Source organism: Amaranthus tricolor, chromosome 11 (genome assembly GCF_026212465.1).
Source record: "Amaranthus tricolor cultivar Red isolate AtriRed21 chromosome 11, ASM2621246v1, whole genome shotgun sequence".
Classification (NCBI taxonomy): Eukaryota; Viridiplantae; Streptophyta; class Magnoliopsida; order Caryophyllales; family Amaranthaceae; genus Amaranthus; species Amaranthus tricolor.
Genome location: NC_080057.1, coordinates 25,410,944 through 25,429,326, shown reverse-complemented (window position 1 = coordinate 25,429,326; position 18,383 = coordinate 25,410,944). Strand labels below are relative to the sequence as shown.

The following is an 18,383-nucleotide window of genomic DNA, read 5'->3' as shown; positions in this document are numbered from 1 at the left end:
ATATCATCTCATCATGAGACAAACCCATTGAAAAGAATAGCTCGTACCCCAACAATGGTAGAATATGATGTAGAAGTTGAGTGAAAAACAGAACATAAACAAGAGACACAACAACAATCAACACCAATGTGTTTATGAGGAATTATTGACACCCCCCCTCAAAAGATGATTCATTTCATTAATATATTCAACAATACACTAATGACAAACCAAACACACTTGAGAACAAGCTCTCAAGATAGTGAATCCATTCAACAATGGAAGTCACCCATAAACTAATACGATGAAGAAGAAAGTTCTTTTGGTGTTCTTAACCTAACTCTCTCTAGTGTATTAGCATCCCTCACATATTTCTAATGATATTCTAAGGCTCCCTTATATAGCCTAGCATATATTAGAAGCCTTTAGACCAAATCCTTGAAGCTCAAGGAAATCCCGCAACAAAACAGAATACGCGATATTTGGGCCTCTGGAAAGCCGCTCGACCGAGCATGATCTGCTCGACCCGTCGAGCCATACTCCAGAACACACTGATTTGCTACAAGTGAATTGCTCGACCAGTTGCGCGGCCTTCATCCAAGCTTCCTGATCATCTTGAGCTGCTGCCTCGTGCTTGGGCAATCCTCCCCTCTACTCAAGCCTTGATCAATGCATCCCTTATGCACCATAAACTTGTTCTTCGTCGCACCCTCATCATGGCACCCCGAAGGCTCTCCACATAAGGTTGATTTGGTGCTTGCTCTAACCTCCATATAATTAGTTAATTTTTTAATTACTTATTTTAAGAATGTAAGAGATCACTTTAAGGTTATAAATAATCATTTTAACACTCTACTTTAAGGTTATAATTAATCATTTTCAAATAATTAGTGATCAATTTAAGGTTATGAGTGATCAAATTAAAATTATAAATGTACATCCTCCGTTCCATATTAGTTGCAACATTTGAAAAAATGACACTATTCATTCAGCACTCTTACATAGTCAAGTGAGATCTTGTTTGATTCGTCTCATAGCAAAGATTATTAATATCAAATTTTTATATTTTTTTATTATATATAATTAGAGATATTAAGTATTAAATTAGTGCATTGAACTGCGTGAAAAAGCAAATGTTGCAAGTAAATTGGAACGAAGGAAGTATATTGGATAACCCAAAAGAATCACAAATTCTTGTGAGAGACGATGTCTTTGAGAGACCTTCTCTAATTGGGCCAACCCATTATATATCTTTAAAATATTATAAGTAGACGTTAAGAATGATGTAAGTAGACATTTAAGATATAGAAAATAGGCATTAAAGATACGATACGTAAGCATTAAAGATAATGTAAGTAGACATTAAGAATATGGTAAGTAAACATTTATCTTTAATGGTTTGGGCTTGAGATACGTTTCTAAAGAGACTAGCTACAAAAGAATTGATCTCATGGTGAGACCCTCTCATTTAAAAATCGACTACTCTTGAGAGAGACCGTATTTCAACATAAGAAACTCATATTCTTATTTTCTATTTAATTTGTATTAATTGGGCTATTTAGCCTATATATCTAATGCATTTCTCGTAAAGACCGTTTCTCAAAACAATTTCTATTTAAAAATTTGTCAAATTAATAACAAAAATACTACTATTGTCAAATTAATAACAAAAATAGTACTATACAAAACAAAAAAGTTGGATGATGGGTAAAAAGTTTATATATTTGGAGTCAATTTTAGTAAGATAACATAACACTTGTAGGCCCCTTTATGATTCATGTGGGTCCCAAACATGAATCCCATTCACATTCACATAATCACATGCCCAGCACACCCCTACACAACACAAAAGACTGAGAGCGTTACGCTTCTTCTCTTTTCAATTTTAATCTTCAAATACTGGCACACAAATTACTTCTCAATTTTCTACACAATTATTGATGAAATTGTGAAATCCTTATAATACAATCAAATGGCAACCAAATGGCTGGTTTTCTACCTATTATCAGGATTTTCTATGGCTGTTTTTCCTCTCTTTATAATTACTCATTACCAAGAAAATCATCAGCAACTTGGGAAAAAGTTTCTTGTTTCTTCTCTTCATTCTACTCTTTCCGAAACCCAGAAAGTTTGGCCTGTATGTTTTCTGTTTTTCATGCAATTTTTTCTTGTTTAGCATTTGGGTTTAAGGTTAATGGTTGTATCTTTAATGGTTTTTGTTTTTTTTTTTTTTAAAATTTTTGCAGAAATTGGAATTTGGATGGAGGATTGTTGTTGCAACGATAATTGGATTTCTGGGTTCAGCGTTTGGAACCGTTGGAGGTGTTGGTGGTGGTGGTATTTTTGTTCCAATGCTTACTTTAATTGTTGGGTTTGATACCAAATCTGCTGCTGCTCTTTCCAAATGTATATACTTTATTTTTTTTTCCTTTGTTTGCTTATTAACTGTTTGATTTATTGCATGAGTGTAGTTGGGCATGTGCAAGAGTATATCTGTTCAAATTTGACAACTAATCAAAATTAAACATAACTAGACTTGTTAGTAAAAATAATCCAAATGTAATTTCACGTTGAAAAATTATGGAGAGGTTTATTAACATATAAATTTGATGGACCTCTTAATCACTAATTGGTTTTTAGGATGAAATTTAATTTGATGGACTGTTCCTCCTAATCACTAATTGGTTTTTAAGATGAAATTTCATTGGCCTTGTGTGTAGTAACTCTCCTCTTACGCATATTTTGTTGTGTACAAGTCTAATAATATTTTGTTGTGTACAAGTCTAATAATAAATTTATTATGGTAGCAGAGTCGATGATTTCTGATCAACTGAAAACAAAAAAATCTTGGTCTTCCATAAAAAACAATGTGCGAGTTCGAAAAGAATGACGTTCCAATTAAAAAATGGGCTCACATGTGAGAGGGAGTGTTGGAAAAATAACCCATAAGTAATTTTATGTGAAAAATTAGAGAGAAGTTGACTAACAATTAGTTTGATGGGTTACTCTTTTTATAACCAATTGGTTTTAAGATGAAATTTAATTGGATTTTTATGCACTTAATTCTCCTCTTATGCGGTCTTTTTGTGTACAAGTGCAATTACAAATTTATCATGACTTATCTAAAATAACTAACTTAAAAAAAAACCAAATTATTAACTTATATACATACACATACGAATTGAAATTGATCGAACCAAACGATCATTACCTAAAATATACCCAAACACTCAAATGTACACATCAACATAGCCTTTTGACTTTAGTTTACATTACCTTTGCTTTAGACTAATCACTTGGTTTTGCTCCCTTTGAATGCTCTAAAATTTTTCAATTTTTTTGCATGTTGTGATTAATGGTTGTAACTGTTCTGGGTAGGCATGATAATGGCAGCATCAGCATCATCAGTTTGGTACAATCTAAGAGTGCAACATCCATGCAGAGATGTGCCAATTTTGGACTATGATTTGGCTCTTCTTTTTCAACCAATGCTTATGCTTGGTATCACTCTTGGAGTTGCTCTTAGTGTTGTCTTTCCTTATTGGCTAATTACTGTACTCATCATCATTCTTTTCTTAGGTTGGTATTACCTTACTATCTTAATCCTTCTTTTCTTAATTAACAAGAAAATTTCTATTAGTTTGTATTAATTTGTTTAGTCTTGATGAAGCTACAGATGTAGTGTTTTTTAAGATTATAACAGACTATACTAAAATGACTCATTAAATCTTTTGTACTATATATTTATGTGAAGTTGCAGATGATGTTTGCTACTACCAGTTCATATGAAACTGTCTTTTTGTTATCAATAATAAGGGGAAGGTTGCATACCGATCCCCAACAACCTTTTTGTTATCAATAATAGAAAAGCTTGTATAGTGAAAAAGTGCGGTAACGGTCGGGATCGTGGTAGCGTATGGTGATGTGGTAAGGGAGTGATGCGGCTATCATAACGCCTAAATATTGGAGGGAATCATAAGATCTCCCTTGGTATGACTTCAAATGCGGTTTTTTACACCTTTACAACGTGGGGAATATCAGTTGGTTTATTTTGAAATCTTCACGACGCGGCCGATGATTTGGGATGGGCTTTGTTTTTGCACTATGGTAGGAGCCACTCAATGACATTGGAAAAATAAATGTTCTAGTAGTAACTAGTTTGAATTAATCTTAATTTATGTTTTGAATATTGTTGGGTTCACTTATTGATACATTACTTGTTTGATCTGTTTTTTGCTTATCAGGCACGTCATCCAGGTCGTTCTCTAGGGGGATTATGATGTGGAAAGAGGAGACTATATTGAATGTAATTATTTAATTAGCATAATTATTGCTTAATTCATTATTGCATCTATTTTGTCCTGCTGAAGTATGTCATAGTTTTTTTAAAAAAATTTTGTTGATCATTAATATACTAAAAGAATTATACAACAAATAAGCGGATGATTTGAGATAGAGAGAAAATTAAGTTTATGAACGAGAAATATATTATTGCAATCATATTCTATTGACTTTTGATATGTTATATTATTTTTTATAATTTTTAAAATATTGACTATTTAATTTTTTTTTACTTCGCAGACAGAATTGACCAAGCAACAGAATACTTTTGTTAATTCTCGTGGTGAACGTGAGTAACTTAATGATTAATTGGAATTCCTTATTTGATTGGATTTTAATGTTTATTCAAATAATGCTTATTTCTTTTTTAAATGAAATGGCTTACCATATTAATTACTATCAAACAACCTTTTGGTTAGTATTTATGCCTACCTAGAAACCACTTGATATATTAAATTAAATAAAATGTTATGGAGTATTTATTTGTTTTGGGTTAAAAGATTTGATGTGGCTTGTTCAATTACTTGCAGTTTTGATAGACACAGAATATGAGCCATTGTGCCCTAAAGAAGAAAAATCGGCCATGGTTAGTAAAAAAATGTTGTATACAATACATTGCTCTTTTAAGTTTTAAGTTTGATACCTATATTTCCTAGTGGTCGTTTGGTTGACATAAGATTTTGGCACAATCCTACTTAATAATTAGAAAATGACAAAGTTTGTTGAGTTGTTTAAATGACATAAATAAACATTACATTACTTTACCCCAATTACATTGATGCTATTAATTAAGTGGCTTCCACCTAGGGTGAATTTTGGGTTCGAATGTTCGCAAATTTACCCTTTTCAGTGATAAACTAACAAAAATGTTGTTTTCGAAAAATCCTTTGTAGTAAACAATATGCGCAACTTCACATAAATAACAGAAATTCTACTTTACGGCTGGTTTGATTGTGGTAAACACTTCTTTCAAATAAAAAATATTTAATATTGGCTGATTTAACTGTAATCCTTTTATGTGCAGCAAATTATGTCGTTTAATCTAAATTGGAAAAGATTACTACTCCTGGTTATTGTGTGGGTTTCTTTTGTGCTCCTTCAAGTCCTAAAGGTCAGCTACATATTTGTCATACTTGTAGCAAAATTATGTGATTAATTAACTACTAATGATTTATGATGAATTATATTGTTTAACAGAATGATGTTGCAGCCTGTACCACATGGTATTGGGTGCTTAACCTTATTCAGGTATTCAACCCCACCATTTTTTTTTCTCATAAGCATGTTTTTCATCATGTGTTGTTTGTGTATGCTTTTCATCATCATCATACCTACTATATCTCGCTTATATGGGTATAGGGTGAAAGACGGCATACCATGTTGAAATTAATCCACATGTAATTCCACATCGAAGAATTAGAGAGAGGTTGACTTATTATATATACTTGATGGGCTACTCTTCCTAATACCAATTGGTTTTATCGGGGTAATCGTATTTGTTTCGGAAGATATGCTCTTCAGGCACTTGAACCCGCTTGGATCACGTCTAGACAAATAGAAGCCGGGCGACGAGCAATGACACGAAATGCACGTCGCGGTGGAAAAATATGGGTCCGCGTTTTTCCTGACAAACCTGTTACAGTAAGACCCGTAGAAACCCGTATGGGTTCGGGGAAAGGATCTCCCGAATATTGGGTAGCTGTTGTCAAACCAGGTCGAATACTTTATGAAATAAGCGGAGTAGCAGAAAATGTAGCCCGAAGAGCTATCACAATAGCGGCATCAAAAATGCCTATACGAACTCAATTCATTATTTCAGGATAAGAATATAGAACTAAAGGAAATGGATCTTTTGGATAACACCAAGTGAAAGTTTTTTTGGACAAACAATATTTCTTTTTCACCTTTTGCATTTATTAGGATGAAATTTTATCAGTTTTGTGTGTAGCCAACTCTCCTATTACGCGGGTCTTGTTATCGATAACAAATATATCAATACCCTTATTTATAGAGATCATAAGGTTTCGGCCAGTAAAACTATATTACCATACCCTTATATAAGGAGACGAGGAGTTCACTAATCTGTTGTTTTACTAAAACATTACATATTCATCCAAGGAGCCTCAGAGACATGTGCACTGTTAGCAATCGCTTAGAGACCCCAATTTTACGAGGCCTTTGACTACATATATATTTGATAGAATTATGTTTTTATATTAGTGGTGTCTCTATTGGAAAAATATAGAAAATATATTGTTTGAGCATTAAATTAATTTTATTTTCAATTATTTTCATGGAAGTTTAAACTAAATACAAGATTGTAGATTTGTTTTATAGAAGTATTAATATTAAGTTCATGTTTAGACTTTGCTCAGGGCCTCATGAATATTATGCGTGAAACAGATTTCTAAATCATATAAGATTGTGTTTGGAAATAAGTAATTGATCATTTTAAATTATAGATTTCAATTATGAAATCATAAACGAAAAATGTTTCAATGACAAGGTTTGAGAAGTCATTCTCAAATTCTCTATTTTAACTACTTTTAAAACATTGGTGGAATTCACTCAAATCCAAATTTTAATTTTAGTGATTTATTAAACATTAAATTTGAGTAAATTCTGAATTTCCAAATAAAATCATATTTCAGAAACAAAGTATTTTGATTTTCTTTCAACATGCCTTTTAGTAATTGGTTTCGTTTTTGTATTGATTTATTGCTGTTCTATAGTTTCCTGTAGCCTTTGGAGTTTTTGGGTATGAAGCTGTAAAGTTGTATGAAGAAGGCAGGAAGAGGAAGATAACTGGGAACACACAGTCAGTTTGTGAAGCTTCAATTGAATTTACACCCATAACACTCTCATTTTGTGCACTTTGTGGATTACTTGGAGGCACTGTTGGTGGTCTTCTAGGATCTGGGGGTGGATTTATTCTAGGTCCATTGCTTCTTGAGATTGGTGTAATTCCTCAGGTATACATCCTTGAATCCAAACATATCTTTATCTTATTACTCTCTCTGTCCCATTGAAATAGCATCATTTGACTACAAAAGCTCTCAATAATTTCTCTCAAATGAAACAATTTTAAATTTTCAATGGGATAAAGGGAGTATATCATAAGCGCAACAATTTACTCACTCTGTTTTATTGAGATTGTTACATTTTATCTCAAAAGCTCTCACATTGTTATATGTATTATAACAATTTAATGGGACAACACAACAACATTTCATTACCTCAATGCCATGAAGTGGCGAGTTGGGTCGGATGTTACAACATTACCTTTGTAAGCGATAATTAAAAGATTGTTTTCTATTGACCTTTGATAGAAAACATCATTTGCAACTTTACATAAATAAGATCAGAAGTACCCATGATTCAATGAACATTACCCTAGTTAGCATTAACAAAGAGGTTATTTCCTATTAACCCTTGGAAGCAAACATCATTTGCATGCTTGTAGCTTTATATAAATAAGTGCCCATTCAATGAACATTACCCTTATTAGCAATAACAAAGAGATTGTGTTCTTTTGACCCTTGGTAGCAAATATCATTTACAACTTCATATAAATAAGAAGTGTATATGATTCAATGAGATTAATTACTATCATAGTCTCTTAGACATTATTATAATTAATCATGTGAAGAAAGAATTTGCAAATAGTTAACATGTTTGTGCTTTTGCACTTTCTTGCAATTGCTAATTTGTTTTCCTTGACTATGAAGTAGGCATGAGAGGCCATGTAGCCATGTGGGGTGTAACAATAAGTGGTTTAGATGGGACATGTTGTCGACATATTCCAATTTCTCAAACTTTTCTCTATTACGTAATTCTGAGTTTTGTATTATTCCTTTGGTGATATTTTGAGTACTTGGATTTTGAAAGCTTCTTATTCCAATGTCATGTTTATATGCATTTCATAATCATACATTTTATATTCTTAGTATTTGGTTATCTCAAAAAATATATATATTTTAAGTATTTGGTAAATAATTTTTAACCTAACTGGAAAATTAGGTTTTATGCTATTAGGAGTAGCCTTTTTCATTCAATAGTCGCAATTCATTTTTTCCACACACTTATATTAAAATTACCTTAAAACAGCTGACTTATCAGCTATTAAATCAGATAATACTTCTAGTTGGTCAAACAAACTAATATCTCCCAAGTTTTCTTGACATGCCTTCTTATTTGAGCGATTCTTGTATACGACCGTCTCAGCTAGTAAATTTAAAATGGGATTTTGATATTTAAAGTGAGCTATTTAACCCAGTTTAGGACCGTCTCACGATGAGACAGTCTTAAATGAGAATTTGTGAATGGAGAATACTAGCTTGATTCTGAAGAAAAACTGCGCCTGCGGGCTGATCATCTTTCTACCTATAATCTTAAGTGTATTTTTTGTTCAACTGTCCAGGTAGCAAGTGCCACTGCGACTTTCGTGATGCTGTTCTCCTCCTCCTTGTCAGTGGTGGAGTTCTACTTTCTCAAAAGGTTCCCAATTACATACGGTACGTCTTACTTGTTGGGGCACTAACAATTCGTTATATAATCTCTCGTAGGACACACTTACAGGGCACCCATGGGCTTGAGCATACAACCCACGAGTAAAAAAAGTTAACTTGCCTACACACTTAATAAGGTTCACTCTTTTCAAAATTCAAAATCATATGGTTTTAGGAGGATTATCTACCAAATATTATATACAAGTATCATATGATTTTAAGAGGATTATCTACCAAATATTATATACAAGTCCACAACTTATTATTTTAATGAGACTTTCCTCACAGGTGAAGTATTGCCAACATGAATTGCATTTATCTGACAATGTAAGCTAAATGAAAATCTTGTGCGACTTACTATGGCCCATTCCTTGTTACCAGAAACCGGAAATTTCGTTCTCCAAATAAACAAATGTTTCAATCCACACTTGATCAAAATATTAGATAAAATGACTCTTCACATGACATTTTGCGTTTTCATTTGCGCTCTGGTATAGTTTGATCGAGTCTGATGATTTGAGAAAAACTTTGCAGCCTTGTACCTTATGTCGGTTTCACTTCTAGCCGGCTTTTGGGGACAATACCTCGTAAGGAAAATGGTTGTGTTTCTGAAACGAGCTTCCCTCATTGTCTTCATCCTCTCCGCGGTCATTTTCGCTAGTGCTCTCACAATGGGTAATTTTTTTTCTAGTATTGCTATTCAAACTCCGCTTAAATGAGAATCACTTAACAATATTTGTGATATAAAATATTATTTTCTTTTTCATTCGTTTTTCCCGACAATTGTCTGAAATTCTAAAGTGCACTGTTTCAGGAGTAATTGGAATTGAAAAGACCGTTCATATGATCAACAACCATGAGTTCGTGGGGTTTTTAGATTTCTGCTCAAACCAATGACCTCAGTTGAGTTCATTTGTTCCTTTGAATTCGTATATAAATCTTAAAACTTGAATAAAATTCGTAATTAATCTGGTAATTAATTTGGTTGATGAAAATATATTTGTTGGTCAATGTCTTAACTTTATCGGATCATCCTTGTGAAAATAATAAAGGATGATTTTTGTTAGATTTGTAGTTTAAGATAGATTGTAATTAGGTTTTGTTTCTTAATGTTATACTTCATGTTTGCTCCATGCTTTTATCAATGTATATAGGGAGAGCTCATGAGTTTACCTTAAATAAAGTGAGTAAACAATTTTTTAAGATGTAGTTTGCCTATCAAATGAGATCGGATTACAGTTTACGAAGCACATCAATGAGCGGAGATGAAGAAGATGAAGTGTCACACTCCAAAATACTCTTTTAGTCCAATACAAAAATCGACCAAACAATGTGCCCATGTCCGACTATTTATCGACCATTACCAATGACTTGTCGTTGGTCTTCTGTTGTTTCTATTGAGCAACCAAAGTAGTGATTGGAAATTATCGACCATTGTTAGTCCGATCAGCAACCACAAACTAGTGATCGGAATCGTAGATAGATTCTTTGGTTGGAAATACCAAACAGTTATAACTGTTCGGTGATTAACTCATTTTCATGAAGATCGACAGTCCTGTATGCTCCATAGTAATCTATAACATGCACCACATTTGACATGAACTTATCATGAAAACGTATTCTTTTTTATCTTCTTGAAATGCATCAAACATACAAAAGTATAATAATTAAACAGAACATGCAAAACACAACATCATAAACCAAATACTACTATAGAAGATGAGTATGGGGCCAAGAAACAACTTATTACACAGCCACCAAAACACCATGCACTAAAGGCAGCTAACGATGACGAAAAGGCTTCCCGGTTCCTTCCTCGCCCATCCGCCCAACATCATTGGGCGTGAAACTCTGCCCCGTAATCTGATCAGCATTCTTCAGAAGATCAGCATTCTTCAAAAGATCAGCCGCTGCACCTGGTGGAGATTCCTCAACCGTCACTGTTACTGTCTTGTCTTCGCCGCTTCTTCCTTGGGCTCTACGTTTGTCCTCCACCATGTCACTTGGCATAGTCAATTTGCTCTTCACTGCGTCGACTACGTTCCCCATTGCTCCTAATATGTTGTTCTTTCCTGCTTCTCCTCTGTTTCAAGTAAAAAACAATTTATCAAGACATCTGATCATTCGATATGAACTATTATATACAAATACAATAGCTGATAGCTAATTGAAGTTCTTAAATTAGACTGAACTTAGACTGGACTTAGTGTGAATGCTGACACATTAACTAAAAACACGACTCCATAACCATCCCAAAACTGTATGACAATGAGAGAAAGCAACAATCAATTAATAAGGTTAAAAACATCATTCAATTCGAACCTACTATTTTAATTTTTTTAATCGATATCGACTCTGATACCATGTTAAATTAGACTAAATTTATTGTGAAAGCAGCAATCAACTTGAAAAAACACGAGGTGTCTACACTTCATAACCCAAAGAAATACAATCCAAAAATCCCTGCAGAAATTGTCAATTTAACGGTTAATTTTACCTTAGTGCAGCAGCTTCACGATCAGCTCTACTTCTTTCAGCAGCTTCATCTTCTACATCATACCCTTTTTCTCTAAGCTTTTCTAACCTCATTTCCTCCATTCTTCTTCTTGCTTTGTCTTCTGTATCTTTGTACAAATCCTGTAATGTCATCCTTTAATAATCATTCTTTACAATTAATATATAAATAATAATTTTATGTTATATTTACAATATTTAACTACTTTTTACTAATATATTATTTAAATTATTTATATATTAGATTATATATAAATCTAAAAATTATAAAAAAAATTATGAATGGTACCTCAAAGTTTTAGTACCCCTAAATTTCTTTTATTATCAATGATACACCATAACTTTTTTATTATCAATGATAAACCATTAACTTTTTTAAATGTTTACCGTCCAAAAATTGTTGAACTTTTTTCTAATTTTTTCTTATTCAATTTGATTGATTTTAGACGAAAAAATTAAAAAGTTATGATGGTAAGACGCTCAATAAGATAAAAAAATTTAATTAATTTTTTTCTAATTTTTTCTTTTTCAATTTGTCTTTCAATTTAAAAAAAATTAACGATTTTAGACCAAAAAAATTAAAAAGTTATAATGGTAAGATGATCAATAATTACTATAATAAAAAAATTTAATTAACTCGGGAATAATAATTTCCCGAATTATAAACATATAATTTAATATTATAAAAATATACTATCAAACGGTGTTAACTGTTACCTGAGCTTCCTCGGTATCCTTAACATAATCCATAGCTTCTCTCCCTCTCTCCTTCACCGCCTCAGCCGTCTCATCTTTCTTCCCAGACAAGAACCCCATTGCCTTCTTCGCAACATCCGCCGCCGAATCTTTCAACTCACCCAACCTACTAACACTCGCATCCTTCCCTTCTCTCGTCTTCTCCACCGTATAATCCTTCATCTCCTCCGTCTCATCCGCCGCCTGCCTCGCCTTCTCGACCGTATAATCCCTAGCCTGCCCCGCCTTCTCCACCGTCGCATCTTTCGCTTGCTTAGCTTTGTCGGCAGTGTAATCCTTTGCCTCCCCTGCTTTCTCCATTGTTGTGTCTTTAGCTTGCTTAGCTTTATCCGCAACATAACCGGCCGCATCCTTGGTTTTCTCGGCAGTGTAATCTTTGGTCTGTCTTAAACTTTCAGCAGTATTGTCTCTTCCTTCTCTGGCGCGGTCCGCCGCCTCCTTTGCGCGGATAGCCGCAATGTCGTGACTCTCCTTCATTTTCTCCGATGTGGCCGCCGCCGCGTCTTTTGTCTTCTCGGCTGCGTCATGGGTTTTGCCTGTCACGGCTTCCTTAGCGTGTTCATACGTGCTTCCTTGAATTGAAGATAATAAAATCAAATATTAATTACATCCTTAAAATTTAGTGTTAATAATCAAATATTAATTACATCCTTAAAATTTAGTGTTAATGTTTCTTATTTTGCGATTTATAGCCACCAAAATATGAATATGTTTTGACCTTTATATTTTGGTGAAACACTGAGACACTTCTATAAAAAAAGATAAAAAGTTCAATTATGACATTAATAAATAATTTGATGTGAATAAACAAAAATTATGAACACACTTATAAAAAAACGATTACTAATTTGTATATAAGCTAAAACTTGACAATATATTTTTATAATTACTTGAATTTCAAATATTTATTTGATAAATATTTTGATAACATTCAGAAAAAAAAAAAGATTAATACTATTTTGTAATTGATATATAGTATAAATTAAAACTTGACAATATATTTTTATAATTACTTGAATTTCAAATATTTATTTGATAAATATTTTAGCAACAAACTTTCAGAAAAAAAAGATTAATACTAATTTGTGTTTGATATATAGTATAAATTAAAACTTGACAATATATTTTTATAATCATTTGAATTTCAAATATTTATGTCTATTTGAGAAAAAAAAAAATTGACAATGCATTTTTATTTCCATTTAATACCAACGTAATGATTCAAAATGTATTTTATGACTAATTAATGAAAATTAGAAGATTAAAGTAACATCAAACATGATTATTAAACTAGTCTAAATATTATCCTACTACAATTACACCAATTTTCTATTATTAATACTCTCGCTATTTATATAAAAAACGACAACTAGTGAAATTAGGCTAATCTTGTATATTTATTGTACTAAAATGATCACTTATGATGTTAACTGACCATGCACAATTTTAAATTAATTACTTTTTAACGATAAGACGATCTCATATAGTATAATGATCACTTATGATGTTAACGTGACCATTCACGATTTTAAACCGATTACGTTTTATAGACTCATCATATAAATTTATCTGATTACGATAAGACGATCTCATATAGTATAAGTAGAAAATCTAAACATTGTACACAAAGACATAAGATATATGGACTAAATAACATAATTAATACAAACTAAAAAAAATAAAAATATAGACTACTTATTTTAAGATCGTCTCTTTTAAAGACTGTCTTTAGGAGTAGTTGAAAATAGTATTGAGATGATGCATTATTAATTATTATTAACTTTAATTAATACCTAAGGCACCAACCACAGAAGAGATAATCCCAGGCTTAGTTTGTTGTTGGTGGGTTTCTTCAGTAAACCCATGCTGTTGGTAATCTTTGTGACGTTGTTGGGCCTGTTTCTGGGCTTGTCTATCTTCCCTTGCAGATTTGATTTCGTCGGCAGCATATCTTGCTGCCCCCTCTGCTCTCTCTTCCTTTCTGCTAGCCATATTAACCGTGAATTTCGGTACGTTAGATCACAATTTTTGTATCAAGATAATGTTGCTGATCTTGGCTTCTACTATGCAATATTCTTCTTGTTGTGTTGAAGAGAAGAAATATAGGAAAAGGTAAGGAAGGGAGGATGTGACGCGTGCCAAAAGATTTACTGCTGTGGACACGTGTAGGGGAGAGAGTGATGAGGAGATGACACGACGTTAAATCCATGCATGAGAAATATATAATCTCTTTATTATGCTCTTTATTCTTTGAGAGAGTGACCGAGCTAGCATTTTGTTTTCGGTTGTCGGAAATTGTCGGATTTGATATTATGATTTATTGTAAAATTTCTTATTGGAGTTATACATCATAAAATTAAGAGTTGATTATACACAAATTTAATAAGGTTTTGTTCTTAAAGTAAATCAATTGATATTAGGAACAATAGTCTATCAAGTATATATATGTTAGTCAATCTCTCTGATATAATTCTTTGCCGTGGGATCAGTGATCACATGTAGATTATTTTCCAACAACTAGTGGAAAGTCGTTAGGGAGGGAGGTTTTACGGGAGAGAGATTAGGTAGTTTAAATTAGGGGTGTTCAAAACCGAATACTGAATCAACCCGAATCCGGAACTCCGGATACCCGGTTTTTTGAATAGTGAAAATCACTATCCGGTTCCGGTCTAAAAAAATCGGATACCCAGAAGCTGGATATCCGGTTTAATCCGGATTGGATACCGGATTTTCAACTTATTATTTTTTTGTCTTTTTTTAAATAATTTTACGAATTTTTCACATAACTATTTAAGCTCACTTCGCTTTCTAGCTTTTTTTAAACAATTTCAAAAATAAAGCTTATTATTTAAACTTAGAATACAAATCATTTTGGAAATATGATTGGATTTTCAAAAGTCTAAATTAATTAACCATAAATTAATTATACAATTTAGTTATAATTGAGAATTGTTATTATTAGTTAATTTAACAACCAAAACAAAAAAATTTATAAAAAAATATTTGTATATTTTAAAAATAAAAATAATAAAAAAGTAAAAAATCGGATATCCGAATACCCGGTTTTGTCAATACGTTGACCCGGATTCGGTATCCGTTTTAAAAACTGGATACCCGATTTGAATTATCCGATATTCAAAAATCGAGTAATTTATCCGGTTTATAAAAACTGGATACCGGATATTCCTGGTCGGATAATTCAGATCGAATATTTTTGAATACCCCTAGTATAAACGGTGGTAGGAGGGGGGGGGGGGGGTGGGTTGTTTGCGGTTTTTTTAATGAAATAAAAAATTAGAGATTAGAGGTAGATCGGATAGTCAATGTCAATGGGGTTAATTTAGTCGAAATTTGGTAATTTGACCTGAATAATGGTGTATACTAAAATATTTTATTCTATAATAAAAATAAAAATCAACGTGTGTAAAGTTTGAGGTTGTTTTATAAATGATTTTTATGTAACTTTTGATTTTTTTTTTTGATTGTTCGCATTTTAATTGCTCATAAAAGCAATGTGTGACTTTTTAGTCAGCTGTGTTGAGTTATGATTGATTTTTATGATAATAAATAAATGATGATTATCAAACTAACGTGTGTTAAGGTGTGCATGAACAAGTTATAGGTTATGAATATAAAAGTTCTCAAAAACATCAATAACTTGAAGAGTTATTTTAAAACATACAACAAAATAAATGAACAGTTTGTTTTTAAGATATCGTACAGGAAAGATATCTGATCTGGAGTAGGATCGTTGATGAGAGTATGTAAAGACTTGGTCAAGGAAGTTGTGATAATATGTGATGTCTAGAAAAGCTGAAATTTGTTGAAAATGTTAAAGGGTAGACAAGAGGTCTATTGTTCCTAGCTAATAGTCTGCTGTTTTCGTGTTGATAAGTCAGAGACAATGCAATGTTCCCAGAAATCAAGTCTAAAAGCTTAAAGTCAAACTGAGAAATTTTGAAGAGAAGCTTCGGAGTCGAAGACAATCACTAGAGTGATGAAGATTCAATTATGAGTGTACTAGGCTTCATGTAAGTATGATGAAACATAGAATATGTTAATATACGTGAAGGAACAAGAATCTGTCTCGGAATAAGTCAGTTTAGGAACAGGTCACTGTCCCTAACAAAACGAGTGTAAGTCAATTTAGGAACACCCTAATGAATATAAGGCTAACAGATCTGCGTAAAACACAATAAAGTATAAAATGATAAAAATCAGTAATTTAATAATTTATTTATTATTAAAATGATTTTTTTAAATAAAAAGTTAAAAAGATAAAATTTGCTATAAATAGGCCACGTTTTATTAAGAGGTTTTTTTATTTGAAATAATCAATTCCTTTAGAAAAACCGTCTCTTAAAAAGTAGAGTGAAAATAGGAGATTTTTACTCCATATTTTACTAGAGGTTTTTGTTTGAAATAATCAACTCCTTTAGTAAAATAATTCCTTAAAAAGTGGAGTGAAAATAAGAGAATTTTACTCCACTAGAGAGAAGCGTCGTGTGACTTGTTTAATGGAGATATTTTAATTTTACTTTGCTATTTTTTACGAGAAAATATCTCATCTTTTTAATAGCTATTTCATATAATTGTTTTATATTAATATATCTTATTAAATATTTTATACTCTCTTCACCCTCTTTACTTTTTACTACATACTTCAAAATAACTAGAAAAAAACTTTTTGAAAAAAATAATTTGAACTTTATTTTTTTTAATTTTTTAGTTTTAATTTTCGTTTTTTAATTTTAAGTTTTTAAATTTTTTAAATTTTTATTTTTTTTACTTTTTTAATTTTTAATTTTTTAATTTTTTAATTTTTAGTTTTTAAAATTTTAATTTTAATTTTTAATTTTTAAGTTTTTAAATTTTTATTTTTTTAATTTTTATAATTTTTTAAGAGTAGAGTGGAGTGTAAGAGTATAAGAGAAGAGTAGAGTGGAGTGGAGTGGAGTGGAATGGAGTGAAGTATAAGAGTATAAGAGTGGAGTGGAATGGAGTGGAATGGAGTGAAAGAGTGAAATTGAGTGAAAAAGGAGAGATAAATGTTGGTCCACACTAATATTAGTGTGGACTAAGTCTATACTAGACTTAATCAAAACAAAATTATGTTTTACGTAAATTAAAAAGCGGTTATTGGAAAAGTAAAAGTCATAAACACCACCCTTAAATTTAGGAAGATGGGTGTTAAGGGGAATTAATTAACTGACATTATATTTTCACTTTCCTAAATATAAGGGTCATGGAAGTTATATAACTAATGAGAAGTAGTGGGAAGTTAACTTGCCGAAAATAGTTTTTCTCATTCTTATATAAAGACTTCCTTTAATCAATTAGAATGTGAGTCTCCACAACTCTACCATGGGGTATTCACTCCTCAAGAGTGTTTATTTCATTAAAGGATGGGCTTTGTAAATATTGAGTTTCACGTAATATCCTAAATAAATTCACTCCTCAAGAGTGTTTATTTCATTAAAGGATGGACTTTATAAATATTGAGTTTCACGTAATATCCTAAATACATGTTTGAAGTATATTCCTAAAGTTCCTGTCATGTAATGGTATGTTCTGTTTCACAAATATATTAAAATATTCTAAAATTTCATTATGCAGAGTTTTATGCTCATCCAACGATGAGTTTGTACTTCGAGAGAAGTGTAGAAAGTTTGAGTGAACTTTTGTAATTTGGAGAAGAGGAATTTGAGTGAATTCACACAAAAAAGCTGAGAACTTAGAGTTTAAGTTCAAGATGGCTGCGTCTCGAAGCTGGAGACTGGGAACAAGGTAAGTTTGGAGAGGAACTTAATAGGAGGCCAGTGACTCGTGATAGTTTGAGTGAAGCTGAGAGAAAGTGAGCTTTGTAAGAAGCGAGAGAAAGAGAATTGGTGGCGTAGTTTTGTTTGTTTTATGTAATTGTAACGAATTGTCTGAAGCATAGTAGAGAATTTAGAATCTCGAGGGATCGTAGTTTGTCCTTCTATTTAGGCCTATAAGGTTTTCACGTAAAATATTTTGTCCCTTTCATTTATGCTTTACAAGTTCAAGTCTCTGATTCCGTAAAAGATTTGAAAAACGCTATAACTAGTTCATATAACAATTTACCCTCTCTTATAGTATCCATCCATAAATAACAAGCTGAAAAGTTAATTTTAAAGCTAAAATTTTATTAGATTTTTTCAATAATTTTTGTCTTATTAATTTATTTTTCTGTAAGAAACAATTGCTTATATAACTGGCTTAGAAATCCTAAAAAAAAAAATCATTACTCTTACTTAGTCAAAT

The 18,383-nt window shown here is 31.8% G+C and overlaps 2 protein-coding genes across 2 annotated transcripts; one reads left to right on the top strand and one right to left on the bottom strand.

The window, feature by feature from the left end:
• Positions 1–1,824: 1,824 nt before the first annotated feature.
• Positions 1,825–10,480, top strand: LOC130827342 (sulfite exporter TauE/SafE family protein 4-like). Its single transcript, XM_057693025.1, has 12 exons — positions 1,825–2,116; positions 2,226–2,385; positions 3,358–3,558; positions 4,224–4,285; positions 4,561–4,609; positions 4,851–4,906; positions 5,345–5,431; positions 5,518–5,568; positions 7,053–7,292; positions 8,741–8,834; positions 9,363–9,503; positions 9,643–10,480. The coding sequence occupies exons 1-12, from the start codon at positions 1,952–1,954 to the stop codon at positions 9,723–9,725; spliced, it is 1,389 nt and encodes a 462-aa protein (XP_057549008.1). The 5' UTR covers positions 1,825–1,951; the 3' UTR covers positions 9,726–10,480.
• LOC130827343 (late embryogenesis abundant protein ECP63) lies at positions 10,435–14,170 on the bottom strand. Its single transcript, XM_057693026.1, has 4 exons — positions 13,892–14,170; positions 12,060–12,670; positions 11,326–11,465; positions 10,435–10,911 (listed from the first exon to the last, which is right to left on the bottom strand). Exons 1-4 carry the CDS (start codon positions 14,088–14,090, stop codon positions 10,611–10,613), a joined length of 1,251 nt encoding a protein of 416 aa, XP_057549009.1. The 5' UTR covers positions 14,091–14,170; the 3' UTR covers positions 10,435–10,610.
• Positions 14,171–18,383: the final 4,213 nt, after the last annotated feature.

Coding starts and splice junctions, on each gene's coding strand:
- LOC130827342 (XM_057693025.1), top strand. CDS start 1,952: ATGGCAACCAAATGGCTGGTTTTCTACCTATTATCAGGATTTTCTATG. Junction 4,610..4,850: donor TGTTAATTCTCGTGGTGAAC/GTGAGTAACTTA, acceptor AATTACTTGCAG/TTTTGATAGACACAGAATAT. Junction 5,432..5,517: donor TGCTCCTTCAAGTCCTAAAG/GTCAGCTACATA, acceptor ATTGTTTAACAG/AATGATGTTGCAGCCTGTAC.
- LOC130827343 (XM_057693026.1), bottom strand. CDS start 14,090: ATGGCTAGCAGAAAGGAAGAGAGAGCAGAGGGGGCAGCAAGATATGCT. Junction 11,466..12,059: donor AGGATACCGAGGAAGCTCAG/GTAACAGTTAAC, acceptor ATGACATTACAG/GATTTGTACAAAGATACAGA. Junction 10,912..11,325: donor CGTGAAGCTGCTGCACTAAG/GTAAAATTAACC, acceptor TACTTGAAACAG/AGGAGAAGCAGGAAAGAACA.